The following is a 23,453-nucleotide window of genomic DNA, read 5'->3' on the forward strand; positions in this document are numbered from 1 at the left end:
TGGATCTATATACAAATGTACTGGTCATAAGGTCTGCATAATAATTGGACCAGGTAGTGTCAGATTGTTCCCCAAAATGGCTGCACCAGCCTACATTCCAACAATAGAATCTGAAATTCCTGTATCTTCATGTCCTTGCCATCATTTGGTACTACCCAGCTTTCTCATTTTTGCTGGTCTCTTGTAGGTATAAGCTGATCTCATTGTTGCCTTAATTTGCATATTAATTATCAATATTAAAAGTTCTTCCTTGCCCTTAATTCACAAAATTACTTATCTTACTTTTTAAAATTAACTTTACATTTTACCTTTCAATTTTGAATCTTTCTCTGTCCAGATAGTGACGCAGTTTTTTTCCAGTTGTAGTTACGGGATCTTGCTATGTTGCCCAAACTAATTTGGAACTACTGGTCTCAAAGGATTTTTTTGCCTCAGCCTCCCAAAGTGCTGGGATTACAGGTGTCAGCCACTGTGCCCAGCCAAATTTTCCTAACATATTTATACAATCCATTTCCCCCTGTTGTTTTAAGGTGCTCTCTTTGTCATATATTAATTTTCCAGATATTCATGTTTCAATCTTTGGGCATCCTTTTTTACACAGAAGTTAATCTAGCCATTCATGGACTTGCATTACTGCATATAAATTGTAGAGGAAGTTTACCTCTTAAAATACCAACTGAAGGCCGGGTGCGGTGGCTCACGCCTGTAATCTCAGCAGTTTGGGAGGCTGAAGTGGGTGGATCACCTGAGGTCAGGAGTTCAAGACCAGCCTGGCCAGTATGGTGAAATCCCATCTCTACTAAAAATACAAAAATTAGCCAAGCATGGTGGCGTGCACCTGTAGTACCAGCTACTCAGGAGGCTGAGGCAGAAGAATCGCTTGAACCTGGGAGGTGGAGGCTGCAGTGAGCTGAGGTCATGCAACTGCACTCCAGCCTGGGCGACAGAGTGAGACTCCATCTCAAAACAAACAAACAAACAAACAAACAAACAAAAAACCAATAGAAATTTTTATTCAGATCACATCGAATGAGCTGGGTGCAGTGGCTCATGCCTGTAATCCCAGCTACTGGAAAGGCTGAGGTGGGAGGATCACTTGAGCCCAGGAGTTCAAAGCTGCTGTGAGCAATGACTGTGCCTCTGTACTCCATCCTGGGTGACATAGTGAGACCCTGTCTCCTAAATAATAATAATAATAATAATAAAAAATGCATATATATAGAATTTATGGATTTGTGGAGAGCTACCATCTTTAAACTGTCTCATCAAAGAACAGGGAATTCCATTTATTCAGATTATCTTTTTTTTTTTTTTTTGAGACAGAGTCTCACTCTGTCAGAGTGCAGTGGCACGATCTTGGCTCACTGCAACCTCTGCCTCCTAGGTGCAAGCAGTTCTCTGCCTCAGCCTCCCGAGTAGCTGGGATTACAGGCGCCTGCCACCATGCCCGGCTAATTTTTGTATTTTTAGTAGAGACAGCGTTTCACCATCTTCGCCAGGCTGGTCTTGAACTCCTGACCTCATGATCCACCTGCCTCAGCCTCCCAAAGTGTTGGGATTATAGGCGTGAGCCACCATGCCTGGCCCAGATTATCTCACTCTTTTATTAGAATTTGAAAGTTATCTCCATAGAGGCATTACATATTCTTAAATAATCCCTAGATGTTTAATGACTTTTATTGCTATTGTGGATAACTCATACTTATTTTTCATTGGTTTTGGTTGCTATAGAAAAATGCAATTGATTTTTGTAAGGTTATCTTGTATCCAGCAACCTTGCTGAATGCTCTTATTAGTTCTAATAATTGATACTGGGTTTTTTTTTTTTTGGTAGCTTAACAATCAGATGTGATTGCTTTATTCATGTTTTTGCAAGGCACTGTGGTATGGACTAGAAAAGTTGGAATGACACATGAAAGACAACAGGAAAGTCATTGTGAGGCAGGATGCTTTACTAAATTTTTTAAAGAGACAACAAATGACTTGCTCTGTCACTCAGGCTGGAGTGCAGTGGCACAATCATAGCTCACTGAACCATTGAACTCCTGGGCTCCAAGCAATCCTCCTGCCTCAGCCTCCCAAGTAGCTAAGACTACTGGCATGTGCCACCGTGTCTGGCCAATTTTTAAATTTTTGGTAGAGATGAGTTCTCACTATGTTGCCCTGGCCAGTTTTGAACTACTGGCCGCAAGTGATCATCTTGCCTCTGCCTCCCAAAGTGCTGGGATTACAGACATAAGCCACAGTACCTGGCCTATATTTTACTAATATTTTAAAACCTATTACCTTGTTCACTTTTCCTTCTTGCATTTCAGCCTTTCCATCCAGGATCATTTCCCTTAATAGCAAACATGTAGGATTGATTGTGTTCCAGTCATTGTTCTTAGATATGTTTGTTCTATCTGAAGAACAGCCTTTAGAATTTCTTTGGATCTCAGTTTTTGTTGTCTGCTTTTTGTTTTTTAGGGGGTGGATGGGGGACGGTGCAGTTGTTATTGGAAGGAATTTCTGGATAGAAGCATAGAAGTTCTTAAACTCATGAGAGTATAAGCCATGTCTCAGGGAGAGAGCAGCAGTGGGAAAGAGGGAAAAGACAGAATCCTGGGGGGCCCCAGAGCTCACATATTGATCTTATGATCCTTCCTTCAAGAGATGGTGCTCATGGGACTTGCAAGGCCAAGGGCCAGAGCCAATGCAGTGGAGGTTCCCTGGAGGGCTCTTGGGAGGAGGGTGCCAGCCTTATGCCAGCAAGCACATGCCATGACGATGCTACACTTCTTTTATCCATCTTCTGTACCCCCCAAACCCAGCCCTAGGAGGACAATGGATCTGCCCAGAAATGACTGACTATTAACATACTGTTCTGCTCCACCATGAGACAGGGAAGACAATGGGCGCTCCAGGCATCAGTGACTGATGGAGGATGCAGCACACAGAGGTTAACTGCTATGTTTACTGCTGGTATCAGGTGTGGCTGCAATAAGCCAGTCAAATGCCTGAGCAGAGATGCTGGATCCAAAAGCTCAGAAAGAAAGGAACAGTGGGTCAACAGCTGTGGCCTTAGCTGAATCTTACCTTCCTCTGTTGTTGGATATCCCTTGTGGAGTCTGTGGAAATAGAAGGCTTTGAGGGCCTGGAAGCAGGGGACCTGGGAGACAGAGCCAAGAAACTGCCTGGACCCGTCAGAGTTCATGGCTCAGGAACATTGCTGTGACCACAGCGTTCCCAAACAGGAGTCAGAGGCCCAGGCCATATGTTTCATGCTTTTTTCTGAAATGTACTGCTCTCCCCTGCCTCTCCACCAAGGCATCCTCCTCCTCCTCTTTTTAGCCACCTGGAACCCTGTTTTCTTCCTCCTAGAATGAAGAACCATCTATAGAAAGCAACACATGAAACCATTTTCAAACTGACTTTAATCATGTTTTGCTGCCCAAATACTGTACATGCAGAAGCCATGTGAAGAATTTTCTCCTCAAGGGAATTGGCAAGAACGTTGTACGAAACAGCCGGCAGTCCCTCCCAGCTGTGCACCTGCCACCCGGGAACCACAACAAGTTAGGAAAGATGCTGCACATAGAAAATGTATAGAGCACAGATATAAAAGGCTAATTGCTTCTTATCCAAACAGTGTGCTTGTCAGTCCCTATCAGCTATCTCTCTCTTTGCAAGATGCATTTGGAAAGTCTAAAAAAAGGGGTTCTCGCCTTCTGTGAGTTTATATGCTAAAGGAGTTGGTTGAGCTATCAGGCCCACTCTTCCTAAGGAAGCAGCCGCCCTGCCTTCTGAGATGATGTCTGGTTAAAGACATTCTGGAAGGAGTGGTCTGGAGGAAGGAGTGGTCTTAAGAAGCAAACTACTTTGAAGGGAAATAAGTTCCCTCTCTCCTCCCATCAGAGAACATTTCCTTTAGAATTCTCAGATCTTCAACTCTCCTGCTGATGTCATCCCAGAAGCAGAAATGAGGAAAGACCCAGCCTCATCTGCTGGCGGGGACACTGACCTACTCCAGATGTAGCTGAGGCTGTGACATCACATCAGCACCTTGAAAATTGTCCATTGTAGACGACCCTTCATTATGTCTCATCATCACACGAGAATAAAAGAGGGAGGACAAACCACGAAGAGAGGAAAGCAGAGTCTGTTAGGATTCCCAGAGTTCTTGTCTGAGGCAGCATCTGGGCGTGGACCAGATGAGGGCCTGCGCCCAGCCTGGGCATCAGGGGCTGGAGGAAACCAGCCCACGGAGACAGGAACCAGGTGCACCAGGCTCGCAACCCTCATGTGCTCCGGATCAGAGACTTTTAATTAAAACCGGGAGGGAACCATGGGGAGATGAGCTAATGCTCCCATTTTGCAGATGAGGAAGCTGAGGCCCAGAAAAGTGAGGAGCCTTGCCCAAGGTCACAGTTTCTGGCAAAACTGTACAGAACAGCCTTTGATTCCCTGTAGCCAGCTGTCCCCGTCCAGATCACTGGCTAATGGGGTGGATGCTCAGTTGCCCCTGGAATTCCCAGGCCCCATTCTGTTAGCCAAGCTGACTGGAACCCAGGCTCAGGGACCCTTCCTGGCATCATTGTGAACTCCTTGGGAGGTCCAAGGCCCTGTCCTTACTGGCCAAGTTTCCAGCCAGAGCCCTGGAAGGGTTTCCCAAAGCAGAAACACTCATGCTTTTCAACAAGCACCTGCCCCAAGCCAGTCTAGACCCCTGAGAGAATGCAACTTTCTCTCACTGATGTGGCTTCCCTCACAGGCACAGCCATGCTGGGCCCACACAAGCCCAAGCTCAGGGTTCGGGGGGAGGGGAGGGAGGGAGAGTTGCTTTGCTACATGGAAAGATTAAGCCCTTTATCAGAGAACAAGGTCCCACCGTCGGACATGCCAACATCTGAGCCACGTTTGTGCAACTCAGCCGGCAGAGTTGGTGCCCAAGGAGGCCAAGTTGCTCTCTTTGGCATCACTGACATTGCTCTGAGATGCTCAGGCACGCTTTTAAAAGAACCCTTTCCCAGCCAGACCAGGCCAGTCCAGCCCCCATCAGGCCTCACCTGATTGTGTGGGCTTCCCCTGCTCTTCAATCATGCTTGTTTTGTTTTGCCCCAACCTCTTCTGACGTGAGTGAAAAGGTTGAGGGAGAAGGCAGGGGGGATGTGTCCACATTTTCATCTCCTCCCTGACCACTCAGTGAAAGACAGTCCGGTAGAAGAAGCAGCATTTTAAAGAATCTCTTTATGTGTCAGGATACTGGAGAAGAAAACTCTGAGGAGTGGAAGAGAAAGGTAGGAGGAGGCAGGGAAGCAGGCCTCTTCTTTTCCATCTCCCTGCAGCCACTGCAGAAACACTGCTGGACAACCTTCTGGCCCTGAATGATGTGCCATCTCTCCAGCCAGGTGGAGGGCAACTCATCTACAACATCAAGCAAAGGCAGCACTTTCTTGCAGAGTTTGCACAGTGCTAGAGGCAACCAGAGACACACAAAAGAGGAGCATCACTAAAGCCCCATTGCTTTCTGGGCTGAGGAAGATGGGGAATATGAGGTATTGGGAGGGCTGGAACCCCAGGGGAAGAGGAGCTCAGCGTCTCCTGGGCCACAGGGCATGGAAGAGGGACCCTGGTTGCATGTCAGGGCTCCTGGTAACATAGGCTAAGATTGTGCTACATTTCATTTCCAAAGAAGTACCCTTGGAGGTCTTTATTGTCTTTAAAAATGGAGGCTTCTGCTCTCCTCAAGGCTGGCAGTAAAGAAGAGATCAGAGATGCTTTCCTGGTGGGTGGCATGACCATGGGAGGACTGGCTTGACCTCAGTGTTCTAACCGGCAGTGATTCCACGGGGAATGAGCTCTATGGGTGGTCTTTCTTGGAGCTCCTGGGTTCTGCCTCAGCCCCCATGAAATGCTGGCATTGCCTAGGACTTGCTGCATCCCAAGAGCCTCCTAAGTGCTCCTTTCCTAGTAGAATTGGGTGGTAGAAGAAACCAGATGGGGAGTGATTTTGGAGATGGTTCTTCCCTGAAGGATCAAGTTCCCCTTGTCAAACCAAGACTTGGCTCCATTTACTGGAGCCTTTTTCATACCAAAGACCCATTGCAGGGAAAAGGAGTCTATGAAGAAAGTAGGACAGAATGAACAGAGCAGAAATACAAAGACAGACGCTCTGAGTCATCCATCACTGTCCCTGCCCACAACCCAACATACTGCAGGGCCACTCCTGTCTCTGCCATATGCACGGTGAACCTCGCCTGACCAGAGGAGGTGGAATGACAAAGAGCTCCATTCCTGTAACCACTGCAGGGTTTCATCTGGGTGAGGGGGCATTTGGAGCCAGGACACTGAACCTGGCAGTGACTTGGCCCCAGGGTGGCAGACTTCTGGAGGGATCATGTTCCTTCCTTCCCCACCATCCCTCCTCAAACAGCAGATGCTCCCCCACCCCAGCAAACACCAGGAGTTACACCTGCACATCCACCTCTTCTGGGACAGGCTAGCTCCAGAGTGGCTTTTCAGACAAGCCCCTGCATCCAGGATGCTGAGAAACAGACCCTTAAGTCCAGCCACACTGCATCACACAGACATGTCAGCCTCGCACAACTTTACCCTCATGGGGTAAAATCCAGGTGGGGATGAGGAACTTATTTGGTGCAAAAGGTTAAAAGAAGAATTCCCCAAGGTCGATTTGGGGAGGAAATTACCTTCTTTTAGAGAGGTGGAAGAGCGGAGTGGCCCAACTGCTGGGCAGTTTTGGCAGCCGGGGATTGTAGGTAGGTCAGCCCAAGTTACCAGCACATCAGGCCCCTCCTCCAGCTAGAACCTCCCCTGCGCTAACCCTTCCCCAGAGGCAAGGGGCACCACGGCCTGGAACCCCCCAGTGGCAGGCCTCTCTGCAGGCAGCTCCCCACCAGAGGAATGAGGGTATGGGTAGCCCCCACTTCCTGGGGTGACTGCTGGTCTGGGTATCACCACTCAGTGCTACATCAGCAAACGTCTCTACTGTCCTGTGGGTCACTAACAACCCTATCATCCCAAAGGTGCAGAGTATTTTCACACCACTCTGACAGTGACTGCTGTAGAGGTGAATAAATCATAAACAGGAGATTAAAATACCCTTTTGCAAGGGACTTTCCTTCTTGATCCTCCACTAGGATGGAGGAAGACACAGCCCTTTGTCCATTTCTAAGAACTTGACGAACGCAATGGGCCTGGGGAGAGCATTTCTGCCTAAAGAGAAAACTCAGCCCAGTGGCCTCCTCCCCATCTCTATGCACCCAATGGCCCCCTTCTCTGATACTAGAAGAATAGAGGCTCAGGCAGAGACAGGAGCCTGGGAGCTAACTCTGTTCATTTCCTTCCTGCCCTTACCCACTTCTTGTCCTGTGGGCAGGCCAGGTGGGGTTCTGGCTTCTTCCCCTATCTTTCTTGGGAGGAGTTACAGGATTCTAGCTTCAACCCAACACGGAACCATGCCAGCCAAAGAGGCCCTTTGGGCTGAGATGGCCTATCCACAAGCCGCCACTGCCTCCATGCCCCTCCGACTTTGGTTATGAATGGAGGCCCCAAGTCATTCAGGCCCCAAGACCTTTCTATTGCTACCCCAGGTAGCGCATCCCTGCCTCAGGTGCTGGGGCCACAGCAATTTCAGCACCTGGGGATAATGCCTGGGGAGAGGTGGAAAGAGCGCCTTCCCACACCTCCACTGTCGTGCTGCTTTCTTCCCTACCGGATACAAACCCAAGGGCTGCTCTGTCCATCTCCTGAGCAACCTCTTGCCTTTCACCCTAGAGCGGAGGAGGGACAGGGACAGGTCTGGGCATTCCTGAGTCAGACTTCAGGATTCCCACGGGACAGATTTCACAGGGTCCAGTCCAAGCAGTGGTCCCCACCAATAGGGCCCAGTTGTCAAATCAAGTTAGGGTTTGAGTGGCTGTGAGAAGCTCCAACCAGACATGGGTGAGAAAGCAAGCAGAGGCAGGTGAGTGCCTGGAGCAGATGGCTCTGCAGAGGGCAGCAGTGGGGCACAGGAAAGCAGGGAGGCTTGGGGGAGGGGGAAGTATTGCTTAGACAGAGCTGGTGATGGTGGCAGACGAGAGTCCGGATCCAGGCTGCTGGAGCCCAGCTGAGTCTGAGCTCCCAGACAGGGACCCTGGTCTGGAAATGCACAAAAACTGGAGCCCCAAATGAACAACTTCATGCAGCAAATCCCCAAATGCCAGACGGGATCCTCAGCAGTGGCGGGGAATAAGTCAGCCTCAGCCTTCCTTATTCCGGCAAACAGCCCTACCCACAGCACCTCCTTACCGAGTCATGCCCACCAGGAATGAGCCCCAAGGGGGTCAGGACCACCCTCAGGGCCTCAGGAGGACTGTCTGCTTTAGCAGCTAACATGCCCTCTTGTGGCTGCCTGCCCAGGCCCACCGGCAGAGCTCCTTCAGCATGGCGGAGTGGGGAGGCTTGAAGAGACAGGAGATGAAGAACGAATGCTAAGGGGGCACCTGGCCAGGAACCCTGGAACCAAGACCTCGTGCTTCACTGGAGGAAGGAGGCGGTTCCAGCCGTACAGAGAAAGTCATTTCTAAGCCCTCAGCCCGCTGCCCCCCACCCCGGGTGCCCTCTGCCTCCCCAGGGCCCTGGCCAGGGAGCTAGGTGGGCATGCTACATGCTGCAGAACGCATTCAGTGGCGGGAAGAGCTGCTGGAGCGGCTCTGGTGGGGTGGGGTTCCCAGAGGGCCTTCCGTGTGGCCAGCTGCAGCGGATGCTACATTCCTCAGAAAACAGCGGCAGAGCCAGGAGAGTCAAGAGTGGCACAAAAGACAAGACAGAAAACAAAGCAGAGACCACCAGGAGCAGGCACAGGTGGAGAACACACAGGCTCTGCCCCGGGCCCAGGACCAGGCAGCACCGACCAGTGGCCGCGTGCCCCACTTCCACCACTGGAGACTCCTCAGGGTGAGTCGTGTCCACACAACACTCCTTTGGGTTTCTTTTCAACAAGATACAAAGAGACGTGGAGACATATCAGCCCAAGTCGTCACCAGGAGTGACTATACCCAGACAAATGAACAGATAGAACGTGGTCACGTACACACACACACATGAACACACGCACACACGCACACACTACAGTCTCCACTGCCAGCTGGGATGAGCCCAGTAGCCAACAGGCATGCAGCAGGACAAGGGGTCCAGAAAGACACGAAGACTATGTACAGGGGAGGACATGGGGCCAGCAGGCACCCCTCCCCACACCACCATCCTGGCCTCTTCCTGACATCCTTAAGAGCATGAGGGGCTGGTGGCACTCTCCAGGGAAGACTGGGACAGGCGCCTCGTGAGGGATCCGAGTGTGGAGTCTGCCACTGAGGAGGTGGGGAAGAGTTTGTACCAGCCGGTGACCGCGGCGCTCAGGTCCAGCTCGTCCAGCATGATCTGGGCCATGCCCATGAAGCACTTGTGGTCCATGCGGCCATAGTCTCCCCAGACAATCACCTGCCAGGAAGAAGAGAGGGAGGGAGTGAGCCACCTCCCTGACTCCGGGACTGTGCAGCAGGCCTGGGAACCTACAAGTTTCAGCAGGGTACAGATGGAACAGAGGGAGCCAGAACTCAGACTGATTTCACACAATAATTTACTGAGCACTTGAGGTGTGTTAGATACGATCCTATGGATTTTACCTAGATTCTTTCTTCCAATTGTTATAACAAGTCATGTAGGTAGGGGTGCTCTGTATCATTATTTCCATGGAGGAAACTGTAGCTCAGAAAGGTTAATTAGCTAACCTAAAGTTGCAGAGTAACTTGTGGCAGAGCTTGGATTAGGACCCCGGCGTGTGACTCCAGAGCCTCCCAGCATTTCAGATAACAGCCTTCCCCAGGAAGGGGCAGACTGAGAGTTCAGGACCTGGCCATAGCTCTAGCTGTGCTGCTGGCTTGCCATGGGACTTGTGTAAGCTCCATGCCCTCACTGGACCTGTGTTTCCAGCCACACCACTGAGAGAGAGGAATGGATTCGCTCAGTGATTTTCAAACTTATGTTTTCACTGGTGAATCCTTTTCTAAGCAGACACCAAAGATTATTCTTCCCATTCCCCAAAGCCTAGGGTTCTGCAGTTCTTTTTTATTTTTAATTTTTAAGAGACAGGGTCTCGCTCTGTCACCCAGGCTGGAGTACAGTGGCATAATCATAGCTCACTGCAGCCTTGACCTCCTGGGCTCAAGCAATCCTCCTGCCTCAGCACCTAGAGTAGCTGGGATTACTGGCACAGGCCACCATGACCAGCTAATTTTTTTTTTTTTTCATTTTTTAGAGATGGGATTTTGCTATGTTGCCAGGCTGGTCTCAAACTCTTGGGCTCAAATGATCCTCCTCCCTCAGCCTTCCAAGTCTCTAGGATTATAGGTGTGAGCCACCGTGTCTGGCTCTGCAGTTTCAATTTACAATTCCAAGGCCCCTTGCCACAGAACCATCTCAGCCCGGAGGAACAGCCCTAGATGAGAAGTTGAATGGCCCAGACAGTCCCTGGCTCTAGCCTCCTTTCTGTCGCCTTCATGGCCTCAGGCAAGATCAGCAGCCGCCACCATGGCCGTTAATACTTAGAGAGTAGCTGTTTATGTGGCAGGCACTATGTAAGGCTCCCTACATGCACTCCTCTGTTTAATCGTCACAACATCTACCCATGGCTAATGAGTGCTGAGCTGGAATCTGAACTTAGGATTGAGCCCAGAGACTGATCCCCCACTGTGCTTTATCCCCACATGACCTCAGGTTCATCTATGAAATGAGCATGAAGATCCCTCCCTCCCAGGACTGTTGAGAAGGGCTAGCAATACCAAGTGTGCAGAAGGCCTTTGTTGCTTTCAAGTATTTGGGATGAGAGTCACCTGGCCTAGGCTCACCCCAAGCAAGTGACTTCATCTGTAAGAGACTCTGTTTCCGTAAAGTGGAGAGAATCACACCTACTCCACCGGATCATCTGCAGGATGAAGTGAGGTCGTGCTTGGAAAGCACCTAACACAAGGCTTGGCACAGACCTGATGTGCAATGAACATTAGCACTAGGGGAAGGAGGAGGCAGTGGTCACATGTGTCCTGGTTCTACCTACCAGCTGTGCAACCTAGGGAGCAATTTGGTTACCCCCAAAACCTTGGTTTCCTTATGAATCAGCTGGGGACAAGAATACCTCACAGGGTTGTGAAAGTAAATGAATAATGCAAATTAATGCACCTACCACAGCACCTGGCACAGGATGAATCATAAATGAAAAACTTCAAATTACAACTTCCAGTCTGTGAGTCCACCCTGCCCTACTCGCCCTGTGATACCCACCTGCAGCACCTTGCCCTGGGGTCCCTCGTCAAAGAGCAGAGCCTGCTGGTACAGGGGATCACAGGTCTTCTTGGTCATCTTTGTCTTCTTCTTGGCCAAGCAGGCCCCATTCTCCAGCAGGTAAACCTTGATATAGGTGGCTAAGGGAGGAGAGAATGTATGACAGGGAGGGGTCCAGAACAGACAGCTATGGCCTGCCCATCCCCTAACTGCCAGGTGATCTTGGAGGTGAGCAGGATGCATGGAATGAGCCAGCCAATGAACAGCAGGCAGAAGAGGTGACTCAAGTACTGGTTCCTCTATCCTCCCTTACTCCCCACCCTAGTCACTGGCCTTCCAGGCAAGCTGTGACTCTACTGTCAAGAATCCCGATTTAGGGCAGAGGGAGCTGATGACCTGCTAGACCCAGAGCTCGGCTCTATGCCCCTCCCTGTCAGGACCCCATTTCCAAAATCCCTCACCTGGGAGGGATTTGGAGCCTGGTTTGGGGGTCAGGCCCCGAGCTTCAATCACTTCCACCTCCAGCTGGCCACTGCGGTCCATGATGGCAATGTGCACGTCTCCTGAAAGGAAGAAGAGGGTGAGTCCAGGCAGGGCCAGACCAAGGGGCAGGCCAGCCAGCTGCTGTGCTGAATGCCAGCCTGTGGAGGAGGCTACATGATCACTAGAAAGGGAACAAGATGGCACCAACCACATGGGTCAGAACTGCTCTCGGGAGACCACTTTAAAGCAGCTGAAGGCCCTTTGATAGGCCCCTTAGGGTGGGGTGGGGTGGGGGCATGACCATTAGGGCCATGACTGGGTGACAACAGATGGCTGCCAAACCCCCGTCTGTGTCTGGCTAACTGGGAGGCTCCTGTTTTACTGAGCAGAATAGCAAACTTGGGGACAGAGCTTCCTGTGTCAGGAAGACAGGGGAGGCTGTGGGCTCAGTGGCTGTTCTTCACGTCCCCATACATCTGTGTTGAAAGAACATCCATTTGAGGCCGGGTGCGGTGGCTCACACTTGTAATCCCAGCACTCTGGGAGGCCAAGGCAGGCGGATCACGAGGTCAGAAGATTGAGACCATCCTGGCTAACATGGTGAAACCTCTCTCTACTAAAAGTACAAAAAATTAGCCAGGCATGGTGGTGTGCACCTGTAGTCCCAGCTACTTGGGAAGCTGAGACAGGAGAATCACTTGAACCCAGGAGGCGGAGGCTGTAGTAGGCCAAGATCACACCACAGCACTCTGGCCTAGGCAACAGAGGGAGACTCTGTCTCAAAAAAAAAAAAAAAAAAAAAAAAAAAGAACACACGAGGCACTATCTGGCAACAAGGGTCTGCTAGTGCATTACCAGTGGAGGCAGGGAAGGCCAGCAGACTTTCTGGGTGTGGACAGCTGAGAAATCTTCACTGTACTCCCATAGAATGGATTATCCAGCTGGGGCAAGGTCTGTGTGTGGAGTTATGTCAGTTACCTGATTTCTAGGAACTCTTAGCTTTGTTCAACATTGGTTGGCAGAATTTGGAATTATGTAGTAGTCAGTCACTCAGAACAAAGTGAAGTCCTTTACAGGGGTGCAGAATCATAAGCCTGGTCCAGAAGAATCAAATGGGCCAGACTTTGAATTCAGTCACCCATTTTTAGATTCTCTGAGCCATCATGCAATTTTTGTATTTGTATACTAGGGAAGACAGGGGTTTACTAATTTCTTTTTTTTTTTTTTTTTTTGAGACGGAGTCTTGCTCTGTCGCCCAGGCTGGAGTGCAGTGGCGCGATCTCACCTCACTGCAACCTCCGCCTCCCGGGCCCACGCCATTCTCCTGCCTCAGCCTCCCAAGTAGCTGTGACCACAGGCGCCCGCCACCGCGTCCGGCTAATTTTTTGTATTTTTAGTAGAGATGGGGTTTCACTGTGTTAGCCAGGATGGTCTCGATTTCCTGACCTTGTGATCCGCCCGCCTCAGCCTCCCAAAGTGCTGGGATTACAGGGGTGAGCCACCGCGCCTGGTGGGTTTACTAATTTCAAGAGACATCCTGGAATTCATCCACCTCCATCCAGCTATTCCTGACCTCCTTGTGGGGAAGGGAGAAGGGAAGGCCTTGGGAATTAATCTCCAGGTCTCACCGTAACATCACTAACGAGGTGAATAAGGCAAACCTGTCCTTCCCTGGTCTGATACCAGGGGGTACCACACACAAATGGTCCTGGCTGCCATGGCACATTAGCCTTGTGGAAGTGGCTGCCTCCTCTCACTGCTGCCCAGCCTGTGGCTGGGTCTAGGGCTGTGAAAAGCAGGCTCCCCAGACCCTTAAGAGACTGAAAACAAGGTTCCAGCCCTTGAATTGGATTTGGCTAATTCCCAGCCCTTGCTTTCGGCTGACCCTCACCGTCTGAGGGTCCCTATCAACTCCTGTTCCATCAGGCAGGAGCTCCTGGGCAGGAGCTTTTGAGGGCATTGCAGTGGAAGGAGTCCTGGCCTGGAATGGAACTCCAGCTCCACTGCATGACTCACAGCAGGACACTGCACTCGGCTTCCTCATTTGCTGGGAGGGTTAAAGGCTCAGCACTGTCCTGATGGGGGCTGAGTGGGGACATGTGAGTCAGGCGCTGCTCAGGTGAGACTGAGGGGAAAGGGGTGGAGGCGAGGAGGCACCTGTGGAGGAGTTATCCCGGGGAGGAGCTGCTGGAAGCCAACACAGCCAACACCTAAGGGAGGGAGGAGGCAGGGAGGCTCTGTCTGAGAGCTCATGAAATAGGCCAGACTGAAGCTAAGAGGACCAAGCGTAGGCTTCAGGAAGTACCATCATCCCTCAGTATCCATGGGGGATTGGTTCCAGAACCCTACCCTGCTCCCACCCAGGGATATCAAAATCCTTGGATGCTCCAGTCTCTAATATAAAATGGCAGCTGGGAGGCCAAGGCAGGTGGATTGCCTGAGCTCAGGAGTTTAAGACCAGCCTGGGCAACACGGTGAAACCCCGTATCTACTAAAATACAAAGAAAAAAATTTAGCCAGGCATGGCAGTGTGTGCCTGTAGTCCCAGCTACTTGGGAGGCTGAGACAGGAGAATTGCTTGAACCTGGGAGGTGGAGGTTGCAGTGAGCCAAGATCGTGCCACTGCACTCCAGCCTGGTGACAGAGCGAGACTCCATCTCAAAATAAATAAATAAATAATAAAATGGCAGCCAGGCACAGTGGCTTATGCCTGTAATCCTGGTACTTTGGGAGGCCGAGGTGGATGCGTCACGTGAAGTCAGGAGTTCGAGACTAGCCTGGCCAATACAGTGAAACCCCGTCTCTACTACAAATACAAAAATTAGCTGGGCATGGTGGCACATGCCTGTAATCTCAGCTACTCAGGAGGCTGAGGCAGGAGAATCACTTGAACCTGGGAGGTGGAGGTTAGGTTATGGTGAGCCAAGATCACGCCAGTGCACTCCAGCCTGGGCAACAGAGTGAGACTTCATCTCAAAAATAAAATAAAATAATAAAAATAGCATAGTGTTTGCATATAATCTATGCACATCCTCTCATATGCTTTATTTTATTTAGTTTTTGAGACAGGGTCTCACTATATTGCCTAGGCTGGTCTCAAACTCCTGGGCTCAAGCCATCCTCCAGCCTTAGCCTCCTGAGTAGCTGGGAATACAGGCACAGGCCACTGCAACCAGCTTCTTCTGTATACTTTCAATCATCTCTAGATTACACTGGTGTGCCGCATAATGACATTTCAATCGACAATGCATCATATACATGACAATGGGCCCATAAGATTATAATGGAGCATATATAGAAACCTGATATATGGTACTTGATATTGGCATTGCAGATCAAATAGGGGAAATGATTGATATTCATTAATGGTGATAGGATATATGGTTTTCCATGTGAAAAAATACATATAAATTAAAATATATATATACACACACACATACCATCTAGGTTTGTGTAAGTACGCTCTGTGATATTCACACACTGAAAATGACTGTACTTATAATACCTAACACAAAGCCTACATATCACTTCATTTGCATGGATTCGGGGTAGTACTTGGCACACAGCAAATCAAGTTTTGCTTTTTGCAACTTTGTGAAATTTTTTTCCCTAAATATTTTCTATCCAAGGTTGGTTGAATCCACAAACACAGAACCCATGGATACAGAGGGCCAACTATACTTCCTAGCTGCAAGGAAGAGTGATAAGAAAATGACTAAAGGGCCTCTAGGTGCCAGGCGCTGTTGGGTATAAGTCAAATAAGCCACAGTTCCTAAGCAGTAAATTGAAATACCTCATGCAAAGCATCTAACAGGAGCTCAGTAAAGTATTGTTAGATCATAGAACTCAAGTGGGTATTATCATTCCCATTTTAAAGATGAGGAGACTGAGGCTCAAAGAAGGGAAGTGACTTGCTTAAGATCACAGAATTGGTGATAGAATAAACTCTACAATGGCCAATGAAGGGCCCCCACTGAGCTCACCCTTCCTGTCTCATGGTCACCATTACCCCCACTCAACCTGCCCTCAATAAGACTCACCCATGGGTGGTGTTGCCAGTGTCTGTCGCCCCACAATCTGAGCTGGTCCCAGCCCATCCAGGAAATCGCTGAACTGGCTTTCAGCCCCCAGACGGGTGGTGGGGAAGATGAACCTGCAGGAGGAGGCAGAAGGATGCATGAGGGTGTCAGGGCAACCTGAGGATGAAAGTATAGCTGGCAGGCTGCCATGCTCTGCCCCTGGGGCCCTGGGCATGTCCCTCTGTGCCTCAGTTTCTCCTCTACACAGTATGATTGCACTACTCTGGGAAATGAACAACTGTTCATTTCTGCATACTAAAGAAAAATATTTTGATGTCACTTGAGAAAATAAACTAATAACAATAACATAATGATGCTATTTAATCCTTAAGCTCCAGGGACTTCTGAAGTGACCCTTACAAGGCAGGGCTTGCTGGATACCTGTGTCCTCACTAGGGCATGACAATGCTAAGAACCAGAGACAAAGTTCAGAAATTTCAATGCCCAGAACAAGTTATAAGAACTGAGGTCTAGCCGGGCGCGGTGGCTCAAGCCTGTAATCCCAGCACTTTGGGAGGCCGAGACGGGTGGATCACGAGGTCAGGAGATCGAGACCATCCTGGCGAACACAGTGAAACCCCGTCTCTACTAAAACTGCAAAAAAAAAAAAAAAACTAGCCAGGCACGGTGGCGGGCGCCTGTGGTCCCAGCTACTCGGGAGGCTGAGGCAGGAGAATGGCATGAACCCGGGAGGCGGAGCTTGCAGTGAGCTGAGATCCGGCCACTGCACTCCAGCCTGGGCGACAGAGCGAGACTCCGTCTCAAAAAAAAAAAAAAAAAGAACTGAGGTCTGAGTTGACCGTAAGTTTGAAATCCATGTCAAACATGAGGTGGTGCCCAGAATAGCAGCTAAGACCAAAATAACACAATTACAGGGTTGAGGTGAATGGCAAGTAATGGTGGATGGTGATTGTTCCATGACTGTGGGGGGGGGGGTCTAGAAACAGTAACAAGAAAAGCTGACAGTGATTGGTAGCTGGCCAGGAGCCAGTGGTGTATTAAAAGTTCTACAGGTGTTATATCATTTAATCCTTATAACCACTCTGTGTGGTAGGAGCTCTTATCCAGTCTTACAGATGAGAAAACAGAGGCTCCAAAAGGTAAGATTGCCTTGCCTGCAAAACAGAGACGATGCCCAACTCATCGTCTTTTTTTTTTTTTTTTTTTTTTTTTTTTATGTTGAGGATTTTATATGTTGAGGATTAGGGCAGATGGAAAGTTTCAGACAAACAGAAAACACTAAATGATAGTTCTGGTTGCTGCTGTTGTTATCATCAAGGGAAACGTGCTACTTTTCTCTTGTGCTCCAGTCTAGATGTTCTGGGTGTGGCCAGCTGAGAAAGGACAGATGAGGGAGGGCTGGCCCTGCCAACTCTCAGGGGCTATGATAGAACAAAGGTCTAACATCTCCTAGAAAGGCCCAGGCTGCTGGCTGCAGAGATAAAAGGCTATCCAAGGAAGAATCTCCTACTAGATAGTTTGGCCTTGAGTCTCCCTTGTCTAGTGGCAGGCAGGGAGGAAAAAGTAGGCTGTGTATGCTTGTCAGAGACAGCCTGTGTTTCTCCCTGACTAGGCCCAACCTCACCCCACGGGGAGGGGCTTCAAGGCCCCACTTTTATTGACCATGGTCAACAACAGCCTAATATCACATTCTTAGGACAATGATATCTGAGAAGGTTAAATAAAGAAACTTAGACTCTCAAGGTCACATAATTTTAGGAGCTGGATATAGCGTAGAGATTGTGAACACAGGTCATGGAATCAAACGGCCTTAATTCCAATTCTGACTCCATCACCACTTAATAGCTGTGACCTTGGGTAAGGTGCCTCACCCTCTTCCTCTCCCTGTTTCTCCACTTGTAAAATGGAGATAGTGGTAGTACCCACAACCCTCAGGGTTGCTGTAAGTGTTAAATGATCACTGTTAGGCTGGGTGCAGTGGCTCACGCCTGTAATCCCAGCACTTTGGGAGGCCGAGGCGGGCGAATCAACTGAGGTCGGGAGTTTGAGACCAGCCTGACCAACATGGAGAAACCACCTCTCTACTAAAAATCCAAAATTAGCTGGGTGTGGTGGTGCATGCCTGTAATCGCAGCTACTCAGGAGGCTGAGGCAGGAGAATCACTTGAACCCGGGAGGCAGAGGTTGCGGTGAGCCGAGATCACGCCACTACACTCCAGCGTGGGCAACAAGAGCAAAACTCCGTCTCAAGAAACAAGAAACAAAAAACAAGGCCAGGCGCGGTGGCTCACGCCTGTAATCCCAGCACTTTGGGAGGCTGAGGCGGGTGGATCGCTTGAGCTCAGGAGTTCAGGACCAGCCTGGGCAGCACGGTGAAATTCCGTCTCTACAAAAATTAGCGGGGTGCATTGGTGTGCACCTGTAGTCCCAGCTACTCCTGAGGCTGATGCAGGAGAATCACTTGAGCTTGGGAGGCGGAGGGTGCAGTGAGTGGAGATCACGCCATTGTTGCAATCCAGCCTGCCTACACTGTGAGAGTGAAACCCTGTCTCAAAAAAAAAAAAAAAAAAAAAGGCTGGGCACAGTGGCTCACGCCTGTAATCCCAGCACTTTGGGAGGCTGAGGTGGGCGGATCACGAGGTCAGGAGATCAAGACCATCCTGGTTAACACGGTGAAACCCCGTCTCTACTAAAAATACAAAAAATTAGCCGGGCATGATGGCAGGCGCCTGTAGTCCCAGCTACTCAGGAGGCTGAGGCAGAAGAATGGCGTGAACCCGGGAGGTGGAGGTTGCAGTGAGCGAGATCGCGCCACTGCACTCCAGCCTGGGTGACAGAGCGAGCCTCCGTCTCGGGGGAAAAAAAAAAAAAAATTAGCCAGGCGTGGTGGCAGGTGCCTGTAGTCCCAGCTACTCGGGAGGCTGAGGCAGGAGAATGGTGCGAATCCGGGAGGCGGAGCTTGCAGTGAGCCGAGATTGCGCCACTGCACTCCAGCCTGGGCAACAGAGTGAGACCCCGGCTCTAAAGAAAAAAAAAAAAAAAAAAAAGAGATCACTGTTCCTGGTCTAATCACAGCCGGCAGATCCCAGTGTAAGAATGACCTATCTGAGATGCCCAGGCATGCTCTGCACATGGGAAGATGTAATAAATGCTTGAGAGTACTCGCATTCATGGAAGTAGGTGCAGCAGTGAGGCACACAATCACTGAATCTCAAACAATGGAGCCACAGAGTCCTGAGCCTAGAAGTCACTGGGCCTTGAAGCAGAAGCAGAAAATCTTAGTCATACAACTATAATTTCATAGACTTGGAAGAGATCTGTGGGAATATCTAACCCAGTGACTTTCAAATTTTTTAATGCAACCTACATGTAAGAAAGATTTAACATCATGACCCAGGACAGATCTGTGTGCATCTATACATAAAAAATGGAAACAAAAATTCGCAAGGCAATTTATCCTTACTTCATAAGATATGCCTGTTTCTTTTTCTAATGCTGGTTTTGACCCACTAAACCTATTTTATTTCCTGTCTATGAGTCACCATCCATGGTTTGAAAAACACTGATCTAGTCCAATCTCCTTCCCTCAGCTCTAAGCAAGCTTCCTTGAGAGAACATCACTCATCTGGGTCACAACAATGGTTTTAGATTTAAAAGGATTTAAGGGCCACATTTTCCTTTCCACTCTTTCCTCTGGAGCAGGGCAGTGTGTGGGTGGTGGGAGATGGGAGGTAAGGGTCTCTTCCTGAAACATACAGAAGGAACTGATAGCTCCTGGATATCTGGATATTCCAATGGGAGCGATGGAAGACCTGGGGTCCAGGCAGAGTGTTGAGGGGAGAGGTATGAAGGAAGGCAGAGACACAGAGGACCCAGACATTTTAGTTGGAAACAAAACAGGGAGGCTTTCCCACCCTGCCCAGTGGCTCTGTGACTGGAGGACCGAGGAGGAGGGAGGGGACCACAGCGCGGGGCTGCACGCACGTGCCGTCGGAGCTGTTGCTGTTGGTGCTTCCGTCGGTGGACTCCCGGCTGCCCTGGCGCGTGACCCGGCTCCGCATCTCCACCGCGATGCCCGTCTCCGTGCTCCGGCGGATGTTGCTGCGCAGCTTCTTGGTGGCCCCTTCTGTGACCCCCCCACCACACAAGCACAGAGAGGGAACAAGGTCAGATTATGAATGGGGCTTCTCTTAAGAGTCCTGCCAAAGTCACTCTCTTGGCATGGGGGGGTTGATGGGGAGGATGAGCAGGGCTCTGACTGGAGGCAGGGGCATGGCTGAGCTGACCTCAGAGCTGGCCCTGCTCAGGGCACTGACGCTGACAAAGCAGACTAGAAAGATGGCTGCAGGCCGAGTCATGATGGCGCCACCAGGCAGAGCCACAGATCTGCAGCCGGGCCCGCGCCTCACCCTCATGAGGCTCCCCTGACGCCCACCTTCCCGCTCAATTTCAGCCCTTGCCCCAAAGGTTAAGTGTGTCTCCTCCCACTCTCTTCTGGAAAGTTCATCTTCTCTGGGATTCTCAGACTTACTTTCCCTCTTTCAGGCACCCTCAGACCCTATCACACCCGGACCTCACAACTCACCTCTCATACCTCTGGTGGCTCTATAGGAAAGTCCCCATGGGAAGCCTGACCACTCTCAAACAAACCTGCCTTCTCTAGGTGGGGCTGAACATGGAGAGGACACGTGTGGAGAGCTGGAGAGGCCATTAGGGAAACAAGACAGAGAGGGACTGCTGGGTTGACCCAAATTGCCTTTGGCTTTGAGAAAAGGTCTGCAGAAGAAGCCCGAAGCTGGCCTGTGAGAGCTTACCCCTGTGTCTCTGTGCCTCCTGCTCAGAGGCTCTCGACCCCCATATCCTAGCCTCCCTCTCCGCCTTGCAGGGAGCATGGGACACTCTCCCTCTCCCAGCAGCACACCATCCTGCCTGGGTTTCCATGGCAACCTCCTCAGCATTGCAGTGTGGTCCCTCTAGACACCTCTTCTCCTGGGGGGGTGGACGGGGGAGACGGGCTGAAGGTTTGCAGGGACTTCCCCCGCTGAAGCTTGGCAGCTGGAGCAGCTTGATGGGGAGGGAACTGGCCCTCAGATAGGAACTGCACCAAAGGAACCATTTGCTGTCACTGGTTAGAGGCCAAGCGAATTAAGAGTGGAGTTGCCTACAGGGAGGGGGAGGCCAGGGCAGGACAGGCAGCACAGCCCCTGAAAGCAGTGGGGAGCAGGGAGCTGGTTACCTTGGCAATTCTCTCCCACCACACCCAGTGGTGGGCTGGGGAGGGGATGTTCAAGACCCCAGCCTGGGAAAAGGAAGACGTTATTCCTCCTGCTTCATCTGCTTGTCTTTCAGAAAGTCCCTATTGGAGGAGGGCAAGCTGAGAGGTCTAGGATCACTAGTGGATGGGAGGGTGGGTGGTGGAACAGGCTGAGAACAGGGTGCAGGGTGAGGAAGAATGTCTTCTCTGAAATCATCCCAGCTTCTGGGATACTGGAATCCCTGACACCATCAATATGTCTGTCTGTCTCTCTCATACACACACACACACAGAGTCACATTAGCTCATACATATTTTTTTCACAAAGAGAGGCATAGGCAGACATGCACGAGCAGCAGCAATCACATATATAAACACAGTAATCTCATACACGAGGCTACATGCGTATTTATATCACAGTCACACAGTCACAAATGGTCCTACCAGGTCTTGGTCACACGTACACATGATGTATTCTGTCGCCTTCGGTCAAGTCATGGATACATGATCTTTGCATGTAACACTTGAAGTTGAACCCTCCCATTCATCACACATGTTGATGAAAACCCACAAATGGTGTCTGACCCACCTCACACACACAGGCCTGGGTAATAATGCTGGTGTGTGGGGCCTCCCCCTGTCCATGGCCCCTAATTCTACATCATCTCTAACCCAATTAGAAGACAGATGGGTCTGTGGGGGCTCCCTTGCCTTCATATCTCTACCCCATAACACACAGCCTGAGGCTCACCTCCTCATGACCCCAACCCTCCTCTTTCAGAGTTTAGGGAAACTTAGACCCATTTGGGAGCAAATTTGCCTTCTTAGATAAGACTTGTCTAACCCAATGTGAGACCCTGAGTCGGGGAGTCACAGAATCCTGAAATCTTAGAGATACGTTGGCTACCCCTCCCCCAAATTTCACAGATGGGAAGCTTGAGGTCCAGGTGCCGAGAGAGCTGGGACCTAGATCAGGCCCACAGACTCCCAGTCTGCTGTCATGCTCTTTTCACTCCCCTCCCAATCCCCTATCTAGTTGAGAGGTGATTCAGCAGAGATGAAGTTCCATGACTTTAGAGGGAGGAGAAAGCTCTTGCAATCTCAGAGACAATCCCTCCACTGGCTTCATACAGGTCCATACAATCCCTCCACTGGCTTCATACATGTATAGTCTCAACCCCTGCTGATTTAAGGAATAACTTTATATAATCTCTCTCTCTCTAGAGAAACAGGCCAAGTTGCCTGAAATAATTCTATGGGCCCCAGAGACCAAAAGACTCCAGGAACCATCCCATCTGTCCCATCACAAAGTACAGGTACTCACACCCTGTACCACCACTCCCTATGGCATCTTCTGGAATGGTCCTGAGCCCTCTCTCTACCCTGACCCAGATCCCGGAGTCCAGAAGGGGAAAGCCGCTGTCCCTGGTACTGAAAATACTAGCTCTGTTTGGGCAGGGGCTAGGACAGCCCAGGATGGTCCTCTGTAGACCCAGCCAATTGCCAGACCAGAACCCACCTGTGTCCTGGACCCAAAGCTCTGACCCCACCCTCCTCACTGCTCCCACGACTTAGTGAATGTTAGATCCAAAAGGAAACTGGGAGAGAGCATTTTAGCTCCATTTCACAGAAGAGGAAACTGAGGCCCAGCGGAAAAGTAAATTTCCAGAGGTCCTATGGTGAGTTACAGAGCCAGGACTCACCCTCTAAAGTGAGATTTTGTAAGTCCACTCTAGGGCAACATGAGGAATAAACTGGAAGAAGGCAGGCAGGAGGCAGGAGAACTAGAGAGGAGGGTGGTGCAATCGTCCAGGCTAGATATTATGGGTCCTGTACTAGGGCAGGGGCTTTGAAACAAAGAAGGATGGGCAGGGCTCTAGCCAATGCAGAGTATGGACACACCAGGAGGAAGGAGGCCCTGGGAAGGGCAGACCTGAGCCCAGAAGACCGAGTCCAGGAGGGGAATTCCTCCCAACTTCACACAGCCCAGCCCTGCAGGGAATGGAACTATCCCATCTGTTGGGAGTGGGGGCACCCTTCTAGGGTCTTTCCCAGAACAGTTTCCAGAGCCAATGCCCATGAGTCTGCCTCATATATTCCTCTGGCACCAGATGCTCCCACCCATGAGGAGGGTCCGAGCTGGGATACTGGCATCCTCAAGGCATGGGGGCAAAAATGGAGAAGGAATTCTAGATGGAGAGGAGTATGCTACAGGGAAGGAGCAGAGGTATGGAGGCTGAGAACTCACTTCTCTTTTGGCCTTATGGTACAATGGCAGGTAATAATAATAGCATCAACACTTCGCTGAGTGCCTACCCTATGTACCAGGCATGAAGCTGGGTGCCTTTGCACACCCTATCTCA

The 23,453-nt window shown here is 50.3% G+C and overlaps 2 protein-coding genes across 3 annotated transcripts in view; both read right to left on the reverse strand.

Moving 5' to 3' along the window:
* PPT1 (palmitoyl-protein thioesterase 1) overlaps positions 1-23,453 on the reverse strand; it is a 576,153-nt gene that overhangs the window by 544,223 nt on the left and 8,477 nt on the right. The window lies entirely within an intron of this gene.
* RIMS3 (regulating synaptic membrane exocytosis 3) overlaps positions 3,396-23,453 on the reverse strand; it is a 46,910-nt gene continuing 26,852 nt past the window's right edge. For both annotated transcript variants that reach the window (XM_050800228.1, XM_050800234.1), the window contains exons 4-8: positions 19,821-19,962; positions 15,837-15,949; positions 11,775-11,876; positions 11,314-11,453; positions 3,396-9,477 (exon numbers count right to left, since the gene is read on the reverse strand). In XM_050800228.1, the coding sequence (XP_050656185.1) occupies positions 9,265-9,477; positions 11,314-11,453; positions 11,775-11,876; positions 15,837-15,949; positions 19,821-19,962 (710 nt within the window). In that variant the 3' untranslated portion in view covers positions 3,396-9,264. The remainder of the gene's footprint in view (positions 9,478-11,313; positions 11,454-11,774; positions 11,877-15,836; positions 15,950-19,820; positions 19,963-23,453) is intronic.

Source organism: Macaca thibetana, chromosome 1 (genome assembly GCF_024542745.1).
Source record: "Macaca thibetana thibetana isolate TM-01 chromosome 1, ASM2454274v1, whole genome shotgun sequence".
In the NCBI taxonomy this organism is placed as follows: Eukaryota; Metazoa; Chordata; class Mammalia; order Primates; family Cercopithecidae; genus Macaca; species Macaca thibetana.